This window comes from Coregonus clupeaformis, chromosome 7 (assembly GCF_020615455.1).
Source record: "Coregonus clupeaformis isolate EN_2021a chromosome 7, ASM2061545v1, whole genome shotgun sequence".
NCBI classification, from domain to species: Eukaryota; Metazoa; Chordata; class Actinopteri; order Salmoniformes; family Salmonidae; genus Coregonus; species Coregonus clupeaformis.
In genome coordinates, this window is record NC_059198.1 from 58,168,504 (window position 1) to 58,188,236 (window position 19,733).

Genomic DNA, 19,733 nt, shown 5'->3' on the forward strand with positions numbered 1-19,733 from the left:
GTGCATTTGCACGCACAGTGTGGCGAAGACTTTTGGAGGATGGCCTGGTGTGAAGAAGGGCAGCGAGGAAGCCACTTCTCTCCAGGAAAAACATCAGGGACAGACTGATATTGTGCAAAAGGTACAGGGATTGGACTGCTGAGGACTGGGTTAAAGTCATTTTCTCTGATGAATCCCCTTTCCGATTGTTTGGGGCATCCGTAAAAATACTTGCCCGGAGAAGACAAGGTGAGCGCTACCATCAGTCGTGTATCATGCCAACAGTAAAGCATCCTGAGACCATTCATGTGTGGGCTTGTTTCTCAGCCAAGGGAGTGGGCTCACTCACAATTTTGCCTAAGAACACAGCCATGAATAAAGAATGGTACCAACACATCCTCAGAGAGCAACTTCTCCCAACCATCCAAGAACAGTTTGGTGACGAACAATGCCTTTTCCAGCATGATGGAGCACCTTGCCATAAGGCAAAAGTGATAACTAAGTGGCTTGGGGAACAAAACATCGACATTTTGGGTCCATGGCCAGGAAACTCCCCAGACCTTAATCCCATTGAGAACTTGTGGTCAATCCTCAAGAGGCGGGTGGACAAACAAAAACCCACACATTCTAACAAACTCCAACCATTGATTATGCAAGAATGGGCTGCCATCAGTCAGGGTGTGGCCCAGAAGTTAATTGATAGCATGCCAGGGCGGATTGCAGATGTCTTGAAAAAGAAGGGTCAACACTGCAAATATTGACTCTTTGCATAAACGTAATGTAATTGTCAATAAAAGCCTTTGACACTTATGGAATGCTTGTAATTATACTTCAGTATACCATAGTAACATCTGACAAAAATATCTAAAAACACTGAAGCAACAAACTTTGTGAAGACCAATACTTGTGTCATTCTCAAAACTTTTGACCACGACTGTAGATGCAGTAGTAGTAGTAGTAGTAGTAGTAGATGCAGTAGTAGTAGTAGATGCAGTAGTAGTAGATATAAAAGTAGTAATTGAAAAAGGCAGGCATTCATTTCAAGACAATTACTGGCAGCCATGCTCACGGATCCCCGCCAGTGTCCCTCTCATTAGGGAAGCTCTGTATGACCGGATATAAAAAGTTGAACTGGTGTGTGTGTGTGTGTGTGTGTGTGTGTGTGCTTGTTTGTCTGTTTGTAAACGTGTACACTGACAGTGATGGGCTGTTGGTTTCAACAGAACATTTTGGAGGTATTTAGTGAAGGGATTTACGTTAACTCCACCTAAAGCTGTGGGTAACGCAGTGTGCAGATGGTCTCGATTTCTCACAAAATACTGTTATGTATCCAAAGTATTTGTCGGACATATCTGGCTAATTGAGGTTGTTCTGCTTTTGCTCGTGTGTTCCCATAACCTTTAGTTCATGTATTCAAGTCTCTGCAAGGGTGTATAATGCATTTTTCGTGTTTCTCAACCTTTTTTATAGCAGGGACCAGCAAGCTATGTGTTTTATTATAGGCATAGGATTTTTACTGAATGTTGTGTTAGCAGTACTGGGGCAGTCTCACCCTCACCTCTCACCCAGAACTGTTTTTGTGTCCCCAGATCAGGGAAGAGCTACGGGCCAATGGGATCGACGTGTACCCCCAGAAGGAGTTTGACGAGGACGCCGAGGACCGGATGATTAATGAGAAAATCAGGGTGATTTGAGTTGACACATCTGTCCACAGCTTTACCCACCTGCCATAAGCCCTCACATTACCGCTTATAGCTCCACTCACCTGTGCAACGTAGCTGTTACAGTAGGTCCCTGTTGATCCATGTTTATAACCTGGTTAAATTACAGTTAGGTCCCTGTTGATCCATGTTGATAACCTGGTTAAATTACAGTTGGGTCCCTGTTGATCCATGTTGATAACCTGGTTAAATTACAGTTAGGTCCCTGTTGATCCATGTTGATAACCTGGTTATATTACAGTTAGGTTCCTGTTGATCCATGTTGATAACATGGTTATATTACAGTTAGGTCCCTGTTGATCCATGTTGATAACATGGTTATATTACAGTTAGGTTCCTGTTGATCCATGTTGATAACATGGTTATATTACGGTTAGGTCCCTGTTGATCCATGTTGATAACCTGGTTATATTACAGTTAGGTCCCTCTGCTGCAATATACAGTGGGGAGAACAAGTATTTGATACACTGCCGATTTTGCAGGTTTTCCTACTTACAAAGCATGTAGAGGTCTGTAATTTTTATCATAGGTACACTTCAACTTTGAGAGACGGAATCAGAAAATCACATTGTATGATTTTTAAGTAATTAATTTGCATTTTATTGCATGACATAAGTATTTGATCACCTACCAACCAGTAAGAATTCCGTCTCTCACAGACCTGTTAGTTTTTCTTTAAGAAGCCCTCCTGTTCTCCACTCATTACCTGTATTAACTGCACCTGTTTGAACTCGTTACCTGTATAAAAGACACCTGTCCACACACTCAATCAAACAGACTCCAACCTCTCCACAATGGCCAAGACCAGAGAGCTGTGTAAGGACATCAGGGATAAAATTGTAGACCTGCACAAGGCTGGGATGGGCTACAGGACAATAGGCAAGCAGCTTGGTGAGAAGGCAACAACTGTTGGCGCAATTATTACAAAATGGAAGAAGTTCAAGATGACGGTCAATCACCCTCGGTCTGGGGCTCCATGCAAGATCTCACCTTGTGGGGCATCAATGATCATGAGGAAGGTGAGGGATCAGCCCAGAACTACACGGCAGGACCTGGTCAATGACCTGAAGAGAGCTGGGACCACAGTCTCAAAGAAAACCATTAGTAACACACTACGCCGTCATGGATTAAAATCTTGCAGCGCACGCAAGGTCCCCCTGCTCAAGCCAGCGCATGTCCAGGCCCGTCTGAAGTTTGCCAATGACCATCTGGATGATCCAGAGGAGGAATGGGAGAAGGTAATGTTGTCTGATGAGACAAAAATAGAGCTTTTTGGTCTAAACTCCACTCGCCGTGTTTGGAGGAAGAAGAAGGATGAGTACAACCCCAAGAACACCATCCCAACCGTGAAGCATGGAGGTGGAAACATCATTCTTTGGGGATGCTTTTCTGCAAAGGGGACAGGACGACTGCACCGTATTGAGGAGAGGATGGATGGGGCCATGTATCGCGAGATCTTGGCCAACAACCTCCTTCCCTCAGTAAGAGCATTGAAGATGGGTCGTGGCTGGGTCTTCCAGCATGACAACGACCCGAAACACACAGCCAGGGCAACTAAGGAGTGGCTCCATAAGAAGCATCTCAATGTCCTGGAGTGGCCTAGCCAGTCTCCAGATCTGAACCCAATAGAAAATCTTTGAAAGTCCGTATTGCCCAGCGACAGCCCCGAAACCTGAAGGATCTGGAGAAGGTCTGTATGGAGGAGTGGGCCAAAATCCCTGCTGCAGTGTGTGCAAACCTGGTCAAGACCTACAGGAAACGTATGATCTCTGTAATTGCAAACAAAGGTTTCTGTACCAAAAATTAAGTTCTGCTTTTCTGATGTATCAAATACTTATGTCATGCAATAAAATGCAAATTAATTACTTAAAAATCATACAATGTGATTTTCTGAATTTTTGTTTTAGAATCCGTCTCTCACAGTTGAAGTGTACCTATGATACAAATTACAGACCTCTACATGCTTTGTAAGTAGGAAAACCTGCAAAATCGGCAGTGTATCAAATACTTGTTCTCCCCACTGTATATCAAATATCTGTTTATTTAACTCTTCATGGTATGTCTCTGTGATCCTCCTGTCTGTCTCTGTGTTCCTTTTGTCCTGTCCTGTCCTGTAGGAGATGATCCCGTTTGCTGTGGTGGGCAGCGACCAGGAGTACCAGGTCAACGGCAGGAGGCTTCTGGGAAGGAAGACAAAGTGGGGAACCATAGAAGGTAGATGGCTCCTCCTCTTTCTCCATCTCATTCCTCGTTTAACACTTTTTATCTTTGAGCAGGAGTCTCTCTCCTTAGCAGTATGAAGGCTAATGTTATAAAGAGGTCTTTTTAGTTTTTCTTTGTTGATTTAATGTACACCGGCCAGTTAAGACTAAACGAGACAGAAGAGATGAGAGGGAGGAGTAGAGGGAGGAGGAGCAGGGCGGCACCTCTCCATTTTGGACTGTTTGGTTCCGGAACCTATTTGTCAGGATCCGGTACTTCTTGTGGCATGAAAAATTATTTAAACGTTTTGTAATGTAAAAATTCTAAGAAAAGCGATCAAAGTTCATTCGAGTTCCCTCTTCGTTAATAAAAAAAAAAAAAAAAGATGTTCAGCCCCGGCCTGATATTCTAAGAGTTGATTTGGGTTGGGCCGGCCCAGGCTTATGGTTTGCGCAACATTGTAACCTATGTTTGAGACCAATGCCTGGCCGTAGCTGTGTGAAAAGCACGGCAGTATCTCTCACAGAACTAGAATGAGATTCACTTTCCATGCAACTCTCATCTCTCCAGCTTTACACTTAATCATTTATTTCCTTATAGAATCATAGCTGCACGACGGGTTCTGGAGGAAATAGTTCAGAATAGCCTACTACACTTAAAATTTTGCCACAGAGGATCAATTGCTTCTTTTAAAAAATAGCCTATCTGTGGATTGTGTGTATCCCAATAACAAAGCATAGCCTACAGTTGTCAGTGAACAAACAGCATGCAGACAAAACAGGCCTTTCGCAATATTTCAAATACAATCGCGGGAAAACAGGTTGGAAAGTAAATGGCTCCTGCTAAAAAGAGAAGACTCTAATCTGTCTGCTGTAGGCTACCAAAATATTTAATCAACTTCCAAATATTGTTTTACTTTGAGAGATAGGCTTTTGGCACCAGCGCATCTGCCATCACCAGCGAGTGAGCTGCGCATCATTGGGTGAGTCAGTAAAACTGGAAATAATTTTTAGGACTATAATTTCCACCTCATATTGTAGCCTACAATATATGTGTCTCCACACACCTAGGCCTAGGCTATTGATGGATTCAAGACAAGGTCATTTTTATTGATATCAGATTCTCAGTTTGTCAGTGTCAAAGTAGCCTGTCATTTCGATCATTTGTTCGTTATTAAAAAAGATTCTGCCAAAGTCTCCAGTCATGTAGAATTGCATGAAATGCATTTATAAAAGGCCACATTTTTCCCAGACCCTAGGCTACTAAACATTTTCCTCATATGTGAAACTTCTGTAAGTGCCTGTACTATACTGTTCTATGCCACTACATTTTACATTTACATTTACATTTTAGTCATTTAGCAGACGCTCTTATCCAGAGCGACACACAAATGCAATATGATGATATGCATGAAACACTTTATAATAAAGGTAATTTTCTCATGCGTTCCGGTACCTCAGAGCTCCCCAGGTCACCCGCCTCTCACGCTCACTTTTTGTTCCCGCACCTCCCGATTTACAAATTAGGCACTGGGGAGGAGTAGAGGGGGAGGAGTAAAGAGGGCCCTCAGATGATTTCACTTGTCCCCAGCCCAGACAGACAGAGAGACACAACGACTGTGCCATGCAGCTGGCTGAGACTACCGCTCTACAATGTGTCTGTATGGAAGAGGGAGGCAGAGCATGTAACACCCCTCTCTACAAAGGCTGCAGTGTTTACGGGCCTTTGGCCACATAGTGACAGAGGGGTGGAGCGGAGGGTACAGTACAGATCTATCTGTCCCCACTGAAAGTGCCACTCATTGGATTGGTGGCATGTTGTCTTAGAGGGATTCCACTGTACTCCACACACACACACACACACCTGGATACCTAGTTAGCCTCGGTCTCAACCAGGGGTAAACAACTAGATATACCCCTACTCCTTAAACTCAGTATGCGTGTTGTCTGGGTGCTTTTATTGGCATATGTACAGCTACTTATTGAACCATAGTTTTTTACTTGCCTCTCTCAATAGTAGATCTGAATTCCAGCTTAACGACCAGTACTACATTTATATGCAAACCATTTCAAAATGTCATCATCACACACTTCAAATGATCTGATTTCAACCATGCATTTAATTACATCACAATCAGATTGAGAGAGGCGACTACTTCTCTACTTCTATTAAAACCTCCCTAAAGAAAACCTTCATTTCCTGCAAAGGAAGCCTAGAGCGTCTGCAGTGGCAGGTTCTGAAGTTGGGTTATAGACCTGTGATACTATCTATAATTCAGACACACATCCTCCTGTGGCGGGCGGGGCAGCGTCTGACTGAATCTGTTCAGCCGTCAGCTTTAACTAGTGCTCTCTCTCTCAATTCAATTCAATTCAATTCAATTGAAGGGCTTTATTGGCATGGGAAACGTATGTTAACATTGCCAAAGCAAGTGAAGTAGATAGTAAACAAAAGTGAAATAAACAATAAATATTAACAGTAAACATTACACTCAGAAGTTCCACAAGAATAAAGACATTTCAAATGTCATATTATGTCTCTATACAGTGTTGTAACAATGTGCCAATAGTTAAAGTACAAATGGTGTTTGTTCTTCACTGGTTGCCCTTTTCTTGTGGCAACAGGTCACAAATCTTGCTGCTGTGATTGCACACTGTGGTTTTTCACCCAGTAGATAAGGGAGTTTATCAAAATTGGGTTTGTTTTCGAATTCTTTGTGGATCTCTGTAATCTGAGGGAAATATGTGTCTCTAATATGGTCATACATTTGGCAGGAGGTTAGGAAGTGCAGCTCAGTTTCCACCTCATTTTGTGGGCAGTGTGCACATAGCCTGTCTTCTCTTTAGAGACAGGTCTGCCTACGGCAGCCTTTCTCAATAGCAAGGCTATGCTCACTGAGTCTGTACATAGTCAAAGCTTTCCTTAAGTTTGGGTCAGTCACAGTGGTCAGGTATTCTGCCACTGTGTACTCTCTGTTTAGGGCCAAATAGCATTCTAGTTTGCGCTGTTATTTTGTTAATTCTTTCCAATGTGTCAAGTAATTCTCTTTTTGTTTTCTCATGATTTGGTTGGGTCTAATTGTGTTGTTGTTGTTGTTGTCCTGTGGCTCTGTGGGGTTTGTTTGTGTTTGTGAACAGAGCCCCGGGACCAGCTTACATAGGGGACTCTTCTCCAAGTTCATCTCTCTGTAGGTGATGGCTTTGTTATGGAAGGTTTGGGAATCGCTTCCTTTTAAGTGGTTCTAGAATTTAACGGCTCTTTTCTGGATTTTGATAATTAGCGGGTATCGGCCTAATTCTGCTCTGCATGCATTATTTGGTGGTTTTCGTTGTACACAGAGGATATTTTTGCAGAATTCTGCATGCAGAGTCTCAATTTGGTGTTTGTCATATTTTGTGAATTCTTGGTTGGGTGAGCGGACCCCAGACCTCACGACCATAAAGGGCAATGGGTTCTATAACTGGTTCAAGTATTTTTAGCCAGATCCTAATTGGTATGTCGAATTTTATGTTCCTTTTGATGGCAATAAAGGCCCTTCTTGCCTTGTCTCTCAGATCATTCACAGCTTTGTTGAAGTTACGTGTGGCGCTGATATTTAGGCTGAGGTATGTATAGTTTTTTGTGTGCTCTAGCGCAACAGTGTCTAGATGGAATTTGTATTTGTGGTCCTGGCAACTGGACCTTTTTTGGAACACCATTATTTTGGTCTTATTGAGATTTACTGTCAGGGCCCAGGTCTGACAGAATCTGTGCAGAAGATCTAGGTGCTGCTGTAGGCCCTCCTTGGTTGGTGACAGAAGCACCAGATCATCAGCAAACAGTAGACATTTGACTTCAGTTTCTAGTAGGGTGAGGCCAGGTGCTGCATACTTCTAGTGCCCTCGCCAATTCGTTGATATATATGTTGAAGAGGGTGGGGCTTAAACTGCATCCCTGTCTCACCCCACGGCCCTGTGGAAAGAAATCTGTGTGTTTTTTGCCTATTTTAACCACACACTTGTTGTTTGTGTACATGGATTTTATAATGTCATGTTTTTCCCCCAACCCCACTTTCCATCAATTTCCTTTTTTTTTTTTATCAACAAATCATGAGAAGACTTTGCCTTTGTTTTGGTTTGTTTGTTTGTCAATTAGGGTGTGCAGGGTGAATACGTGGTCTGTCGTACGGTAATTTGGTAAAAAGCCCATTTGACATTTGCTCAGTACATTGTTTTCACCGAGGAAATTAATTAGTCTGCTGTTAATGATAATGCAGAGGATTTTCCCAAGGTTGCTGTTGACGCATATCCCACGGTTGTTATTGGGGTCAAATTTGTCTCCACTTTTGTGGATTGGGGTGATCAGTCCTTGGTTCCAAATATTGGTGAAGATGCCAGAGCTAAGGATGATGTTAAAGAGTTTAAGTATAGCCAATTGGAATTTGTGGTCTGTATATTTTATCATTTCTTTGAGGATACCATCAACACCACAGGCCTTTTTGGGTTGGAGGGTTTGTATTTTGTCCTGTTCATTCAATGTAATTGGAGAATCCAGTGGGTTCTGGTAGTCTTTAATAGTTGATTCTAAGATTTGCATTTGATTATGTATATTATTTTGCTGTTTGGTCTTTGTTATAGGGCCAAAAAGATTGGAGAAGTGGTTTACCCATACATCTCCGTTTTGGATAGATATCTCTTCGTGTTGTTGTTTGTTTAGTGTTTTCCAATTTTCCCAGAAGTGGTCAGAGTCTATGGATTCTTCAATTACATTGAGCTGATTTCTGACATGCTGTTCCTTCTTTTTCCGTGGTGTATTTCTGTATTGTTTTATTGATTCACCATAGTGAAGGCGTAGGCTCAGGTTTTCTGGGACTCTATGTTTCTCAATTTCTTTCTTAGGTTTTTGCATTCTTCATCAAACCATTTGTCACTGTTACTTTTCTTCGGTTTTCTGTTAGAGATTTTTAGATTTCATAGGGAAGCTGAGAGGTCAAATATACTGTTTAGGTTTTCTACTGCCAAGTTTACACCTTCACTATTACAGTGGAACGTTTTGTCCAGGAAGTTGTCTAAAAGGGATTGAATTTGTTGTTGCCTAATTGTTTTTTGGTAGGTTTCGACACTACTTTCCTTCCATCTATAGCATTTCTTAATATTATTCAGTTCCTTTGGCTTTGATGCCTCATGATTTAGTATTGCTCTGTTCAAGTAGACTGTGATTTTGCTGTGGTCTGATAGGGGTGTCAGTGGGCTGACTGTGAATGCTCTGAGAGACTCTGGGTTGAGGTCAGTGATAAAGTAGTCTACAGTACTACTGCCAAGAGATGAGCTATAGGTGTACCTACCATAGGAGTCTCCTTGAAGCCTACCATTGACTATGTACATACCCAGCGTGCAGCAGAGCTGCAGGAGTTGTGACCCGTTTTTGTTGGTTATGTTGTCGTAGTTGTGCCTAGGGGGGCATATTGGGGAGGGAATGCTGTCACCTCCAGGCAGGTGTTTGTCCCCGTGTGCTGAGGGTGTCAGGTTCCTGTCCAGTTTTGGCATTTAGGTCGCCACAGACTAGTACATGTCCCTGGGTCTGGAAATGATTGATTTCCCCCTCCAGGATGGAGAAGTTGTCTTCATTAAAGTATGGGGATTCTAGTGGGGGGATATACAGTGGGGGAAAAAAGTATTTAGTCAGCCACCAATTGTGCAAGTTCTCCCACTTAAAAAGATGAGAGAGGCCTGTAATTTTCATCATAGGTACACGTCAACTATGACAGACAAATTGAGCATTTTTTTCTCCAGAAAATCACATTGTAGGATTTTTAATGAATTTATTTGCAAATTATGGTGGAAAATAAGTATTTGGTCAATAACAGAAGTTTCTCAATACTTTGTTATATACCCTTTATTGGCAATGACACAGGTCAAACGTTTTCTGTAAGTCTTCACAAGGTTTTCACACACTGTTGCTGGTATTTTGGCCCATTCCTCCATGCAGAACTCCTCTAGAGCAGTGATGTTTTGGGGCTGTCGCTGGGCAACACAGACTTTCAACTCCCTCCAAAGATTTTCTATGGGGTTGAGATCTGGAGACTGGCTAGGCCACTCCAGGACCTTGAAATGCTTCTTACGAAGCCACTCCTTCGTTGCCCGGGCGGTGTGTTTGGGATCATTATCATGCTGAAAGACCCAGCCACGTTTCATCTTCAATGCCCTTGCTGATGGAAGGAGGTTTTCACTCAAAATCTCACGATACATGGCCCCATTCATTATTTCCTTTACACTGATCAGTCGTCCCGGTCCCTTTGCAGAAAAACAGCCCCAAAGCATGATGTTTCCACCCCCATGCTTCACAGTAGGTATGGTGTTCTTTGGATGCAACTCAGCATTCTTTGTCCTCCAAACACGACGAGTTTAGTTTTTACCTAAAAGTTTTATTTTGGTTTCATCTGACCATATGACATTCTCCCAATCCTCTTCTGGATCATCCAAATGCACTCTAGCAAACTTCAGACGGGCCTGGACATGTACTGGCTTAAGCAGGGGGACACGTCTGGCACTGCAGGATTTGAGTCCCTGGCGGCGTAGTGTGTTACTGATGGTAGGCTTTGTTACTTTGGTCCCAGCTCTCTGCAGGTCATTCACTAGGTCCCCCTGTGTGGTTCTGGGATTTTTGCTCACCTTTCTTGTGATCATTTTGACCCCACGGGGTGAGATCTTGCGTGGAGCCCCAGATCGAGGGAGATTATCAGTGGTCTTGTATGTCTTCCATTTCCTAATAATTGCTCCCACAGTTGATTTCTTCAAACCAAGCTGCTTACCTATTGCAGATTCAGTCTTCCCAGCCTGGTGCAGGTCTACAATTTTGTTTCTGGTGTCCTTTGACAGCTCTTTGGTCTTGGCCATAGTGGAGTTTGGAGTGTGACTGTTTGAGGTTGTGGACAGGTGTCTTTTATACTGATAACAAGTTCAAACAGGTGCCATTAATACAGGTAACGAGTGGAGGACAGAGGAGCCTCTTAAAGAAGAAGTTAAAGGTCTGTGAGAGCCAGAAATCTTGCTTGTTTGTAGGTGACCAAATACTTATTTTCCACCATAATTTGCAAATAAATTCATTAAAAATCCTACAATGTGATTTTCTGGAATTTTTTTTCTCAATTTGTCTGTCATAGTTGACGTGTACCTATGATGAAAATTACAGGCCTCTCTCTCATCTTTTTAAGAATGAGAACTTGCACAATTGGTGGCTGACTAAATACTTTTTTTCCCCACTGTAGGTAGCACACAGGAGGACATTTTTCTCTGTTGAGATAATTTCATTTCGAATTTCTAGCCAAATGTAAAATGTTCCTGTTTTGATTCATTTAATAGAGTGAGTTAGGTCTGCTCTATACCAAATTAGCATACCCCCTGAGTCCCTTCCCTGTTTCACACCTGGTAGTTTGGTGGATGGGACTACCAGCTCTCTGTAACATAGAGGGCAACCAGTGGGTCCGTCTCCTCTATACCATGTTTCTTGTAGGATGACAATGTCTGTATTTTCTTTGGTGAAGTCCAGGTTTCTGCTCTTTAGGCCAAAGGCAGATGGCCTCATGCCTTGGATATTCCAGGATGAAATAGTGAAGGCTTTGTGTTCCATAAAGTGTCTAATGTTGTTGGTCATGTGGTTTGGCCTCAGGCCAGTAATTGTGAGCAGAGCCTGCTGAGCATCTGGTACATGCCATTGGCTTGGGCTGTTCTCTATAACTAGTTATCTCTTGTGGGGTAGTTGAGAACTGCATCAGTGTGTGTTGGTGTCTGATGTGACTTGGTGAGGAGCTTACCATGTCTTCTCTCTCCTCTCTGCAGTTGAGAACATTGCTCATTGTGAGTTTGCCTATTTGCGGGATCTACTGATTAGGTAAATATCTACATACGTGTGTGTGTGTGCATGTGTTGCACATGTGTGAGTATGAGTTTCTGAACAATATGTCTTTGTCTGTCTGTGTTTGTGTGTCTGTATACCAGTGTGTGTGTGCCCTTCTGTTGACCTCAGCTGATGTCTAACTATCTCTCTATTGACCTCAGCTGATGTCTAACTATCTCTCTATTGACCTCAGCTGATGTCTAACTCTCTCTATTGACTTCAGCTGATGTCTAACTATCTCTCTATTGACTTCAGCTGATGTCTAACTATCTCTCTATTGACTTCAGCTGATGTCTAACTATCTCTCTATTGACTTCAGCTGATGTCTAACTATCTCTCTATTGACTTCAGCTGATATCTAACTATCTCTCTATTGACTTCAGCTGATATCTAACTATCTCTCTATTGACTTCAGCTGATGTCTAACTATCTCTCTATTGACTTCAGCTGATGTCTAACTATCTCTCTATTGACTTCAGCTGATATCTAACTATCTCTCTATTGACTTCAGCTGATGTCTAACTATCTCTCTATTGACTTCAGCTGATGTCTAACTATCTCTCTATTGACCTCAGCTGATATCTAACTATCTCTCTATTGACTTCAGCTGTTGTCTAACTATCTCTCTATTGACTTCAGCTGATGTCTAACTATCTCTCTATTGACTTCAGCTGATGTCTAACTATCTCTCTATTGACCTCAGCTGATATCTAACTATCTCTCTATTGACTTCAGCTGATGTCTAACTATCTCTCTATTGACTTCAGCTGATGTCTAACTATCCCCATCTCTCCCCTGTCAGGACCCACATGCAGAACATCAAGGATATCACCAGCAGCATCCACTACGAGGTGTACCGCGTCCGCCGCCTCAACGAAAACAACACCGCCGTCGCCCATGCCAACGGCCTCCCCCAACACCACATGACCTCCCACGAGATGTAGAGCCCCGCCCACTGTGTCCCATGAGCCCTCACTTCCCTCCGAAAACCTTCTATCCTTCCATCCACCTCTCCTTCCATCCCTCTCTCCTTCCATCCATCTCAATGCCAAACCCTTCCACAGAAAGGAGAAGACACAATCTGGGGGACTGAGGATCATGGTCTTAGCGCCCCCAAGTGGCCAAATACAGACACTTGGAATGGACTATTGATGCAAATGCATTACCCCTCAATGATAACCTGCTCTCTCTGACCAATGTCTACATTACATACAGAGAGTGAAGGGGGGTAAATGCTAGCTCTCACTAGCATTCATTCAGGTTTAACCAGGCTAAGTAAACACTATTAATGTACTGCAACCTCTGCCTTAATCTGTGTGTTTTCAGTTATTCTGTCATCCCTCGTCTGTCGGGTTGGTTAACAAAATAGCACTGTGATATCAGGCCCATTACATACAAGCTGTGTCAGAAGTGCCCTCAAACTTTTGTTAGGGTAAAATATTGATTTCTCATCCATTTTAATATATCCCCTGTAATGCATCCATCGTTCATTTGACCTACTATCTTAAGGTTCTACAACGTTTATTTCTGTTCCCTGAGCCTAGATCAGCACTCCTACTCTTGAACGCTTCATACACTCGGCCCCAGAACTGTGGTACTGGACCCATAGCTACAGCAGCACAGGCACAGGACAGATACTCAGCTAAGTATTTAGAAGTATGACACATGTAAATAGAATCTATTAATTCTATGGCAGTTGATTAATTTGTCAGAGTTCTGTTTGATAATGTCCGAGAGGGGTCAGTTGATAGTGGTGAATGGGGAGTGTTTATTGTGATGGAAGTTGATAATGCTGTTTGAATGGTCAGGGTTGCATAATGTCAGGGTTACATAACGTTGGGGGTGGACTGGAGGTTTTGAGTCTAGTGGACATCGTCGACACGTCTGTAGGGCCAGGAGTTTTTCCTCATAACTGACCAGAAGAAAATGTTGAGCCCTTGTAACAGCCTGTAACTAGGGTCTTCTCTGAGTTGTAGTTATAGGCTGTAACTAGGGTCTTCTCTGAGTCGTCGTTATAGGCTGTAACTAGGATCTTCTCTGAGTCGTCGTTATAGGCTGTAACTAGGGTCTTCTGAGTTGTAGTTATAGGCTATAACTAGGGTCTTCTGAGTTGTAGTTATAGGCTATAACTAGGGTCTTCTCTGAGTCGTCATTATAGGCTGTAACTAGGATCTTCTCTGAGTCGTAGTTATAGGCTGTAACTAGGACCGTAAGTTTTTCCTACTAAGGTAACTCCTGGTCCTACACATGTGTATGATGCAGAGTAAGGGGAACTCTCCTGTTGTTTCTCTGATCATTGAGGAGCCAGTGCTTTATGCTTTGGGCTGATGACAGTACAGCGATACACATCCCAGTCGTCCTATGGTGGTAATATATATATTGTTTTTACATGGCTGCGTCGTTGTACAGGTAATACTATCAGAAATATAGATTCCACATGCCCTCAGTGCCTTTTTAATTCCAAATAATAGATGTCATTTTGGGGTGTTTTTTTTATATACAGATAGGTTTAAAGAGTGATTTAAAATAAATAGTATTTATGCACATTAGAAAGATAAGAAGTGTACCACCCATCCACACACCGTAGTTGTCCTGAGCCGAGAGCACTTAGTCAGTTTATACTGCCCAAGTCAAGTGTTTAGGGAAAAACCCCTGGTCCTAGTTATGTGCCATGTCTCTCTGCCTTGGACAACACTATTGCCTTCTTATTTATTGGAGACTGTCCGCTAGCACATGGTTTTAAACTGGAAGGACAACAGTGATAATTAAGGCCCTGAGTTTTTCCAAACCATGTGACCTGATCATGAAATACACCATAGACTATAAGTAGGGACCTGAGGTTTTCCTAGTCAGGCCAAATGGTCTGGAAAAACTCCTGGTCCTAGTACTGACGTGCTAGCTGGTGCCAATCACCACAGCAGAAAACATTAAATTGTTATCAAGTCTCTTTATATCATGTTGTGCACCCTGAAGCTGAAGTCCTCCTTTAAAACTCTTCATTCTCTCTTTTTCTCCCACTATTCTCTTGTTCTTTTCCGCCGTTTCTTGGATATCACCCAGTAACAGTAATATGTGGTGTTTTAAAAGTTGTATTTGTTTCTGTTTCAAACTATAATCCTCAACTTCCAAACGTCATCGTCGTCATGCTCTGTCCTGTATATTCATTGTCAGATAAATGTTTGTACTGGTATTAATAATAACAGAATTTGCCTTTTGATATTGTGTTATTTTAAAGAAATAAAGATGAAAGTTGTACATAGTCATTTCCTTTTAAATTTATCCTCCTTTTCCAACTGTAATGTCGTTAAATTAGACCTTTATCGTTTTTGCATACTTTATAAGATGTTAGAAAAAGTTTGATTTTTAAACTTCATGTAACTGGTAAGTTGTTTATATGAAAATTCTTATAGAACTATTGACTGCATTACTTGTATCCTGCTCCACAGACCCTACACTCCCTTCCAGACAATTGTCCACTACACCTGATCTAATCCAATACCATCTAGCTGCAGCTTTAATTCACACATGGGAGCCTTTTAATTGAAAAAGTCATTAGCCTGTTCTTGATTAGCCAGTAGTAATCGATATCGCTGCCTTGTGTTGCACGACTGAATTGCATTTACACTAAATTACCAGAAGTCCTGAGAGTGCACGTAACCCACAGTGAAATGAAGGAGCCAATGAAGGGCCCACAGTTACTGAGAGGCCAGCCCCCGGATCGATCTGTAGAGGAGCTGCAGACATCGGCTCTGTGAGGCTAGGAGGAGATGCTAATGGGTTTGACAGAACAGGAGTGGCTAGCGTGTTAGCGGCTACGGAGGGACAGAGGTAACAGGTACTAATCCCTCAGCACCCACATTTTATCACACTTTCTAATGAGAGCAGTGGTGAACCCTGCTACCACACTGGGGTTGTGTTTCACAGTGATGTTAGCTGAAAAGATATAGGATGTATGCCAAGTGTTAGTCATCTTAACCCATAGGCCTAAACATTTATTTTCCTCCAAGTTTACAAGGTAAATATCTCCTAATTCTGAGACCCCAAACAACATATGGTTCCATCACTATATGTATGTGTGATTGTGTGTGATGTATTTTGTGTGCGTGTGCACGAGAGAGTGAGTGCAATTCCCCCTCTTCCCCCAGTCTTCAAAATGGAGAGAGGGAGGCTTCGTACTCAAAATGGCGCCTGTCCCTGCCTCCCCTTGGCATCAGCAGACAGATGCAATATGCCAGTACCCGTTGCCCGCCGTCATCGCAAACCTCGCTCGACCACCCCCAACCGACCCACTAGGTTAAGATCCAGACCCCCACATACAGTATTGTACTCACACACCCCTGTCTGAAAACTCTCCCCAAACAGCAAACGAACAAAGAGAGCAAGAAATAAAGTGAAAGGGAGAGGGGTAGAGCAGCTGCAATCCTTCACAAACCTTCCCCCTTCCCTCCTCGTCTCCCTCCATCCTCCACTGGTCTTCTTGGCAGACGTCCAGCCTTGTGCAGCCCAGGTCTAATGAGAAATGACCTTCATTAATGAAGCAAGTGTGTCTGTGTACTAACTAATGAAGCTGTGTCTGTGCTATCTAATGAAGCTGTGTCTGTGCTCTCTAATGAAGCTGTGTCTGTGCTCTCTAATGAAGCTGTGTCTGTGTACTGACTAATGAAGCTGTGTGTCTGTGTACTGACTAATGAAGCTGTGTGTCTGTATAATATCTAATGAATGAGCCATCCCTCAGAGAGACTTCTAGAGTCAACAGGAACTCTGTCTGTCTTTTTTGTTGGGGGTTGGGGGTAGATCAGCTTTAATATTGCAGATAGATTGTGCCTTCTATCAATGTAATTATCTGCATCATTTCCAATCCCCCATATATTTTCTTTTGTAAATATATATATTATTTTCAATATATTTTATCCTTATTTATTATTTTCCCCTAACCCTACCACCCCTCCCCTAATTGAAGTAAACTAATGGACAACAACACTTAGGCTTCTACTTCCAGCTTATACATACTATATACATTTTACGGACAGTATATTTTCCATCAGTTATCTTTTGTTTGTTTTTAGTCCCATCCTTCAGCTACCCTCAACCCCTCCCATCTATCTCTGAAGACCATCAATTTTTTATTTCTAGCTGCCATATATTTTTCCACTGTGCAGTGATGTTTTACAAAGTTATGAACCTTTCTATCCTCATAGATTCTACAGATTGTATATTAAAGATAAACACCTTGCTAAGAGTATTATTATATTATTGATCGATTGACTATGAGATTTCAAATCACCCGGCAGCGCTATTTGCAGAGTTAGCTCCAAGTAAATGTTGAAATGTGTCATCCATTCCTGAACCTACGACTAAAAACTAGCTACATATGGGCAGGTCCAAAACAAGTGATCTAATGATTCTGTCTCTACACAACAAAATCTGCAGAGCTGGGATGGTTTTATCCGCTATATATAGATATATACACTGCTCAAAAAAATAAAGGGAACACTTAAACAACACAATGTAACTCCAAGTCAATCACACTTCTGTGAAATCAAACTGTCCACTTAGGAAGCAACACTGATTGACAATAAATGTCACATGCTGTTGTGCAAATGGAATAGACAACAGGTGGAAATTATAGGCAATTAGCAAGACACCCCCAATAAAGGAGTGGTTCTGCAGGTGGTGAGCACAGACCACTTCTCAGTTCCTATGCTTCCTGGCTGATGTTTTGGTCACTTTTGAATGCTGGCAGTGCTTTCACTCTAGTGGTAGCATGAGACGGAGTCTACAACCCACACAAGTGGCTCAGGTAGTGCAGCTCATCCAGGATGGCACATCAATGCGAGCTGTGGCAAGAAGGTTTTCTGTGTCTGTCAGCGTAGTGTCCAGAGCATGGAGGCGCTACCAGGACACAGGCCAGTACATCAGGAGACGCGGAGGAGGCCGTAGGAGGGCAACAACCCAGCAGCAGGACCGCTACCTCCGCCTTTGTGCAAGGAGGAGCAGGAGGAGCACTGCCAGAGCCCTGCAAAATGACCTCCAGTAGGCCACAAATGTGCATGTGTCTGCTCAAACGGTCAGAAACAGACTCCATGAGGGTGATATGAGGGCCCGACGTCCACAGGTGGGGGTTGTGCTTACAGCCCAACACCGTGCAGGACGTTTGGCATTTGCCAGAGAACACCAAGATTGGCAAATTCGCCACTGGCGCCCTGTGCTCTTCACAGATGAAAGCAGGTTCACACTGAGCACATGTGACAGACGTGACAGAGTCTGGAGACGCCGTGGAGAACGTTCTGCTGCCTGCAACATCCTCCAGCATGACCGGTTTGGCGGTAGGTCAGTCATGGTGTGGGGTGGCATTTCTTTGGGGGGCCGCACAGCCCTCCATGTGCTCGCCAGAGGTAGCCTGACTGCCATAAGGTACCGAGATGAGATCCTCAGACCCCTTGTGAGACCATATGCTGGTGCGGTTGGCCCTGGGTTCCTCCTAATGCAAGACAATGCTAGAGCTCATGTGGTTGGAGTGTGTCAGCAGTTCCTGCAAGAGGAAGGCATTGATGCTATGGACTGGCCTGCCCGTTCCCCAGACCTGAATCCAATTGAGCACATCTGGGACATCATGTCTCGCTCCATCCACCAACGCTACGTTGCACCACAGACTGTCCAGGAGTTGGCGGATGCTTTAGTCCAGGTCTGGGAGGAGATCCCTCAGGAGACCATCCGCCACCTCATCAGGAGCATGCCCAGGCGTTGTAGGGAGGTCATACAGGCACGTGGAGGCCACTGTCACAATACTTTCTATCTCTAATTAATCAAACTTAATGCTCTGAATAATTCCCAGAGGGTGTAAATTCTCTGGTTTAATCATGAATTAAACAAAGGTCCGCTACCAGCAAGAATGATCAATATTTTTATTAATGGAGAGCTCTGGCGCCAAAAAACATACATACAGCTTTTATATCCCTTGACACACAAAGGCACTTTGCTCCGCCCATCTTTAAACAGTTTCTTAGTACCCTTCACCCTGGAATGCTTTCTCAGCAGTTTCTAACTCCCCCCTCTGTTAGTGGGTTGACACTACATTATAACTCTAACACCGTTCACACATTTATACTGCATTTGGGGTGAAATCCTTTAGTCATTATTCTTAAAATACAAATTAATCTATCAATCCACCCCTTTGACTAAATGTTTTCACATTCAGGATAAATGTATTTACAAGTATGATTAATATCAGAGATTAGTTCTATTTATCTACTTCCAATCATAGGTCTTCTTCTTAAGATTTTCCCTATGACCTTCATACGTCAGAACCAATAAACGTTTCATCCAATTGCGGTCTTTCAGGGTCAAAGTCCTCGTTATCCCCCAAGCCTGGAGGATCGCATTTCCCACTCTCCTCGTCAGAGTCTGGAGTCGGTCCATCTCTCATCATTTGGTGAGATACTGCATTCATCAACGCCTTACTCACCAATCCTCGGACACAGGGAACAAGACAACAACCACATAATACAAGAATACTCATACAAACGCTGACTGCCCCTAAGATGGTGGCTGCTATGGTTTTCCATTTACCAAACATGGTATCAAACCACCCTGTCCAAGATGTACTAACTCCTGAGTTTTCAGCCCATTCTTCACTTAGAGCAGTTAATCCTGCAAGAGCTCTGGTTACCGTCCCCTCCAGTGCGGTGTTGTTAGGGATAAATGTGCAACAATGGCCCCCCACCATTTTACAGACTCCGCCCCGTTCTGCCAGCAACATATCCAGAGCCAACCAATTTTCCCAAGTCATGAGTGAAGTGGCGGATAATTGCTCGGAGATCCCCTTTACTGCATCTCTAGTCTGGTTAATAAATCGTTGTTGGTTGTAATAGATATAATTTATCCAATCCACATTCTTGTTTATTGTCACCCACCAGAAAAATGTTGTGGTAAAACCCTCCCATATTTGATTCATAG

General features: G+C 43.0%; 1 protein-coding gene across 5 annotated transcripts in view; it reads left to right on the top strand.

Moving 5' to 3' along the window:
• LOC121568757 (septin-9-like) overlaps positions 1-15,040 on the top strand; it is an 89,172-nt gene extending 74,132 nt beyond the window's left edge. For all 5 annotated transcript variants that reach the window (XM_041879158.2, XM_041879156.2, XM_041879157.2 and 2 more), the window contains 4 exons: positions 1,569-1,664; positions 3,818-3,914; positions 11,720-11,771; positions 12,580-15,040. In XM_041879158.2, coding sequence (XP_041735092.2) covers positions 1,569-1,664; positions 3,818-3,914; positions 11,720-11,771; positions 12,580-12,721 — 387 coding nt within the window. In that variant the 3' untranslated portion in view covers positions 12,722-15,040. The remainder of the gene's footprint in view (positions 1-1,568; positions 1,665-3,817; positions 3,915-11,719; positions 11,772-12,579) is intronic.
• Positions 15,041-19,733: the final 4,693 nt, after the last annotated feature.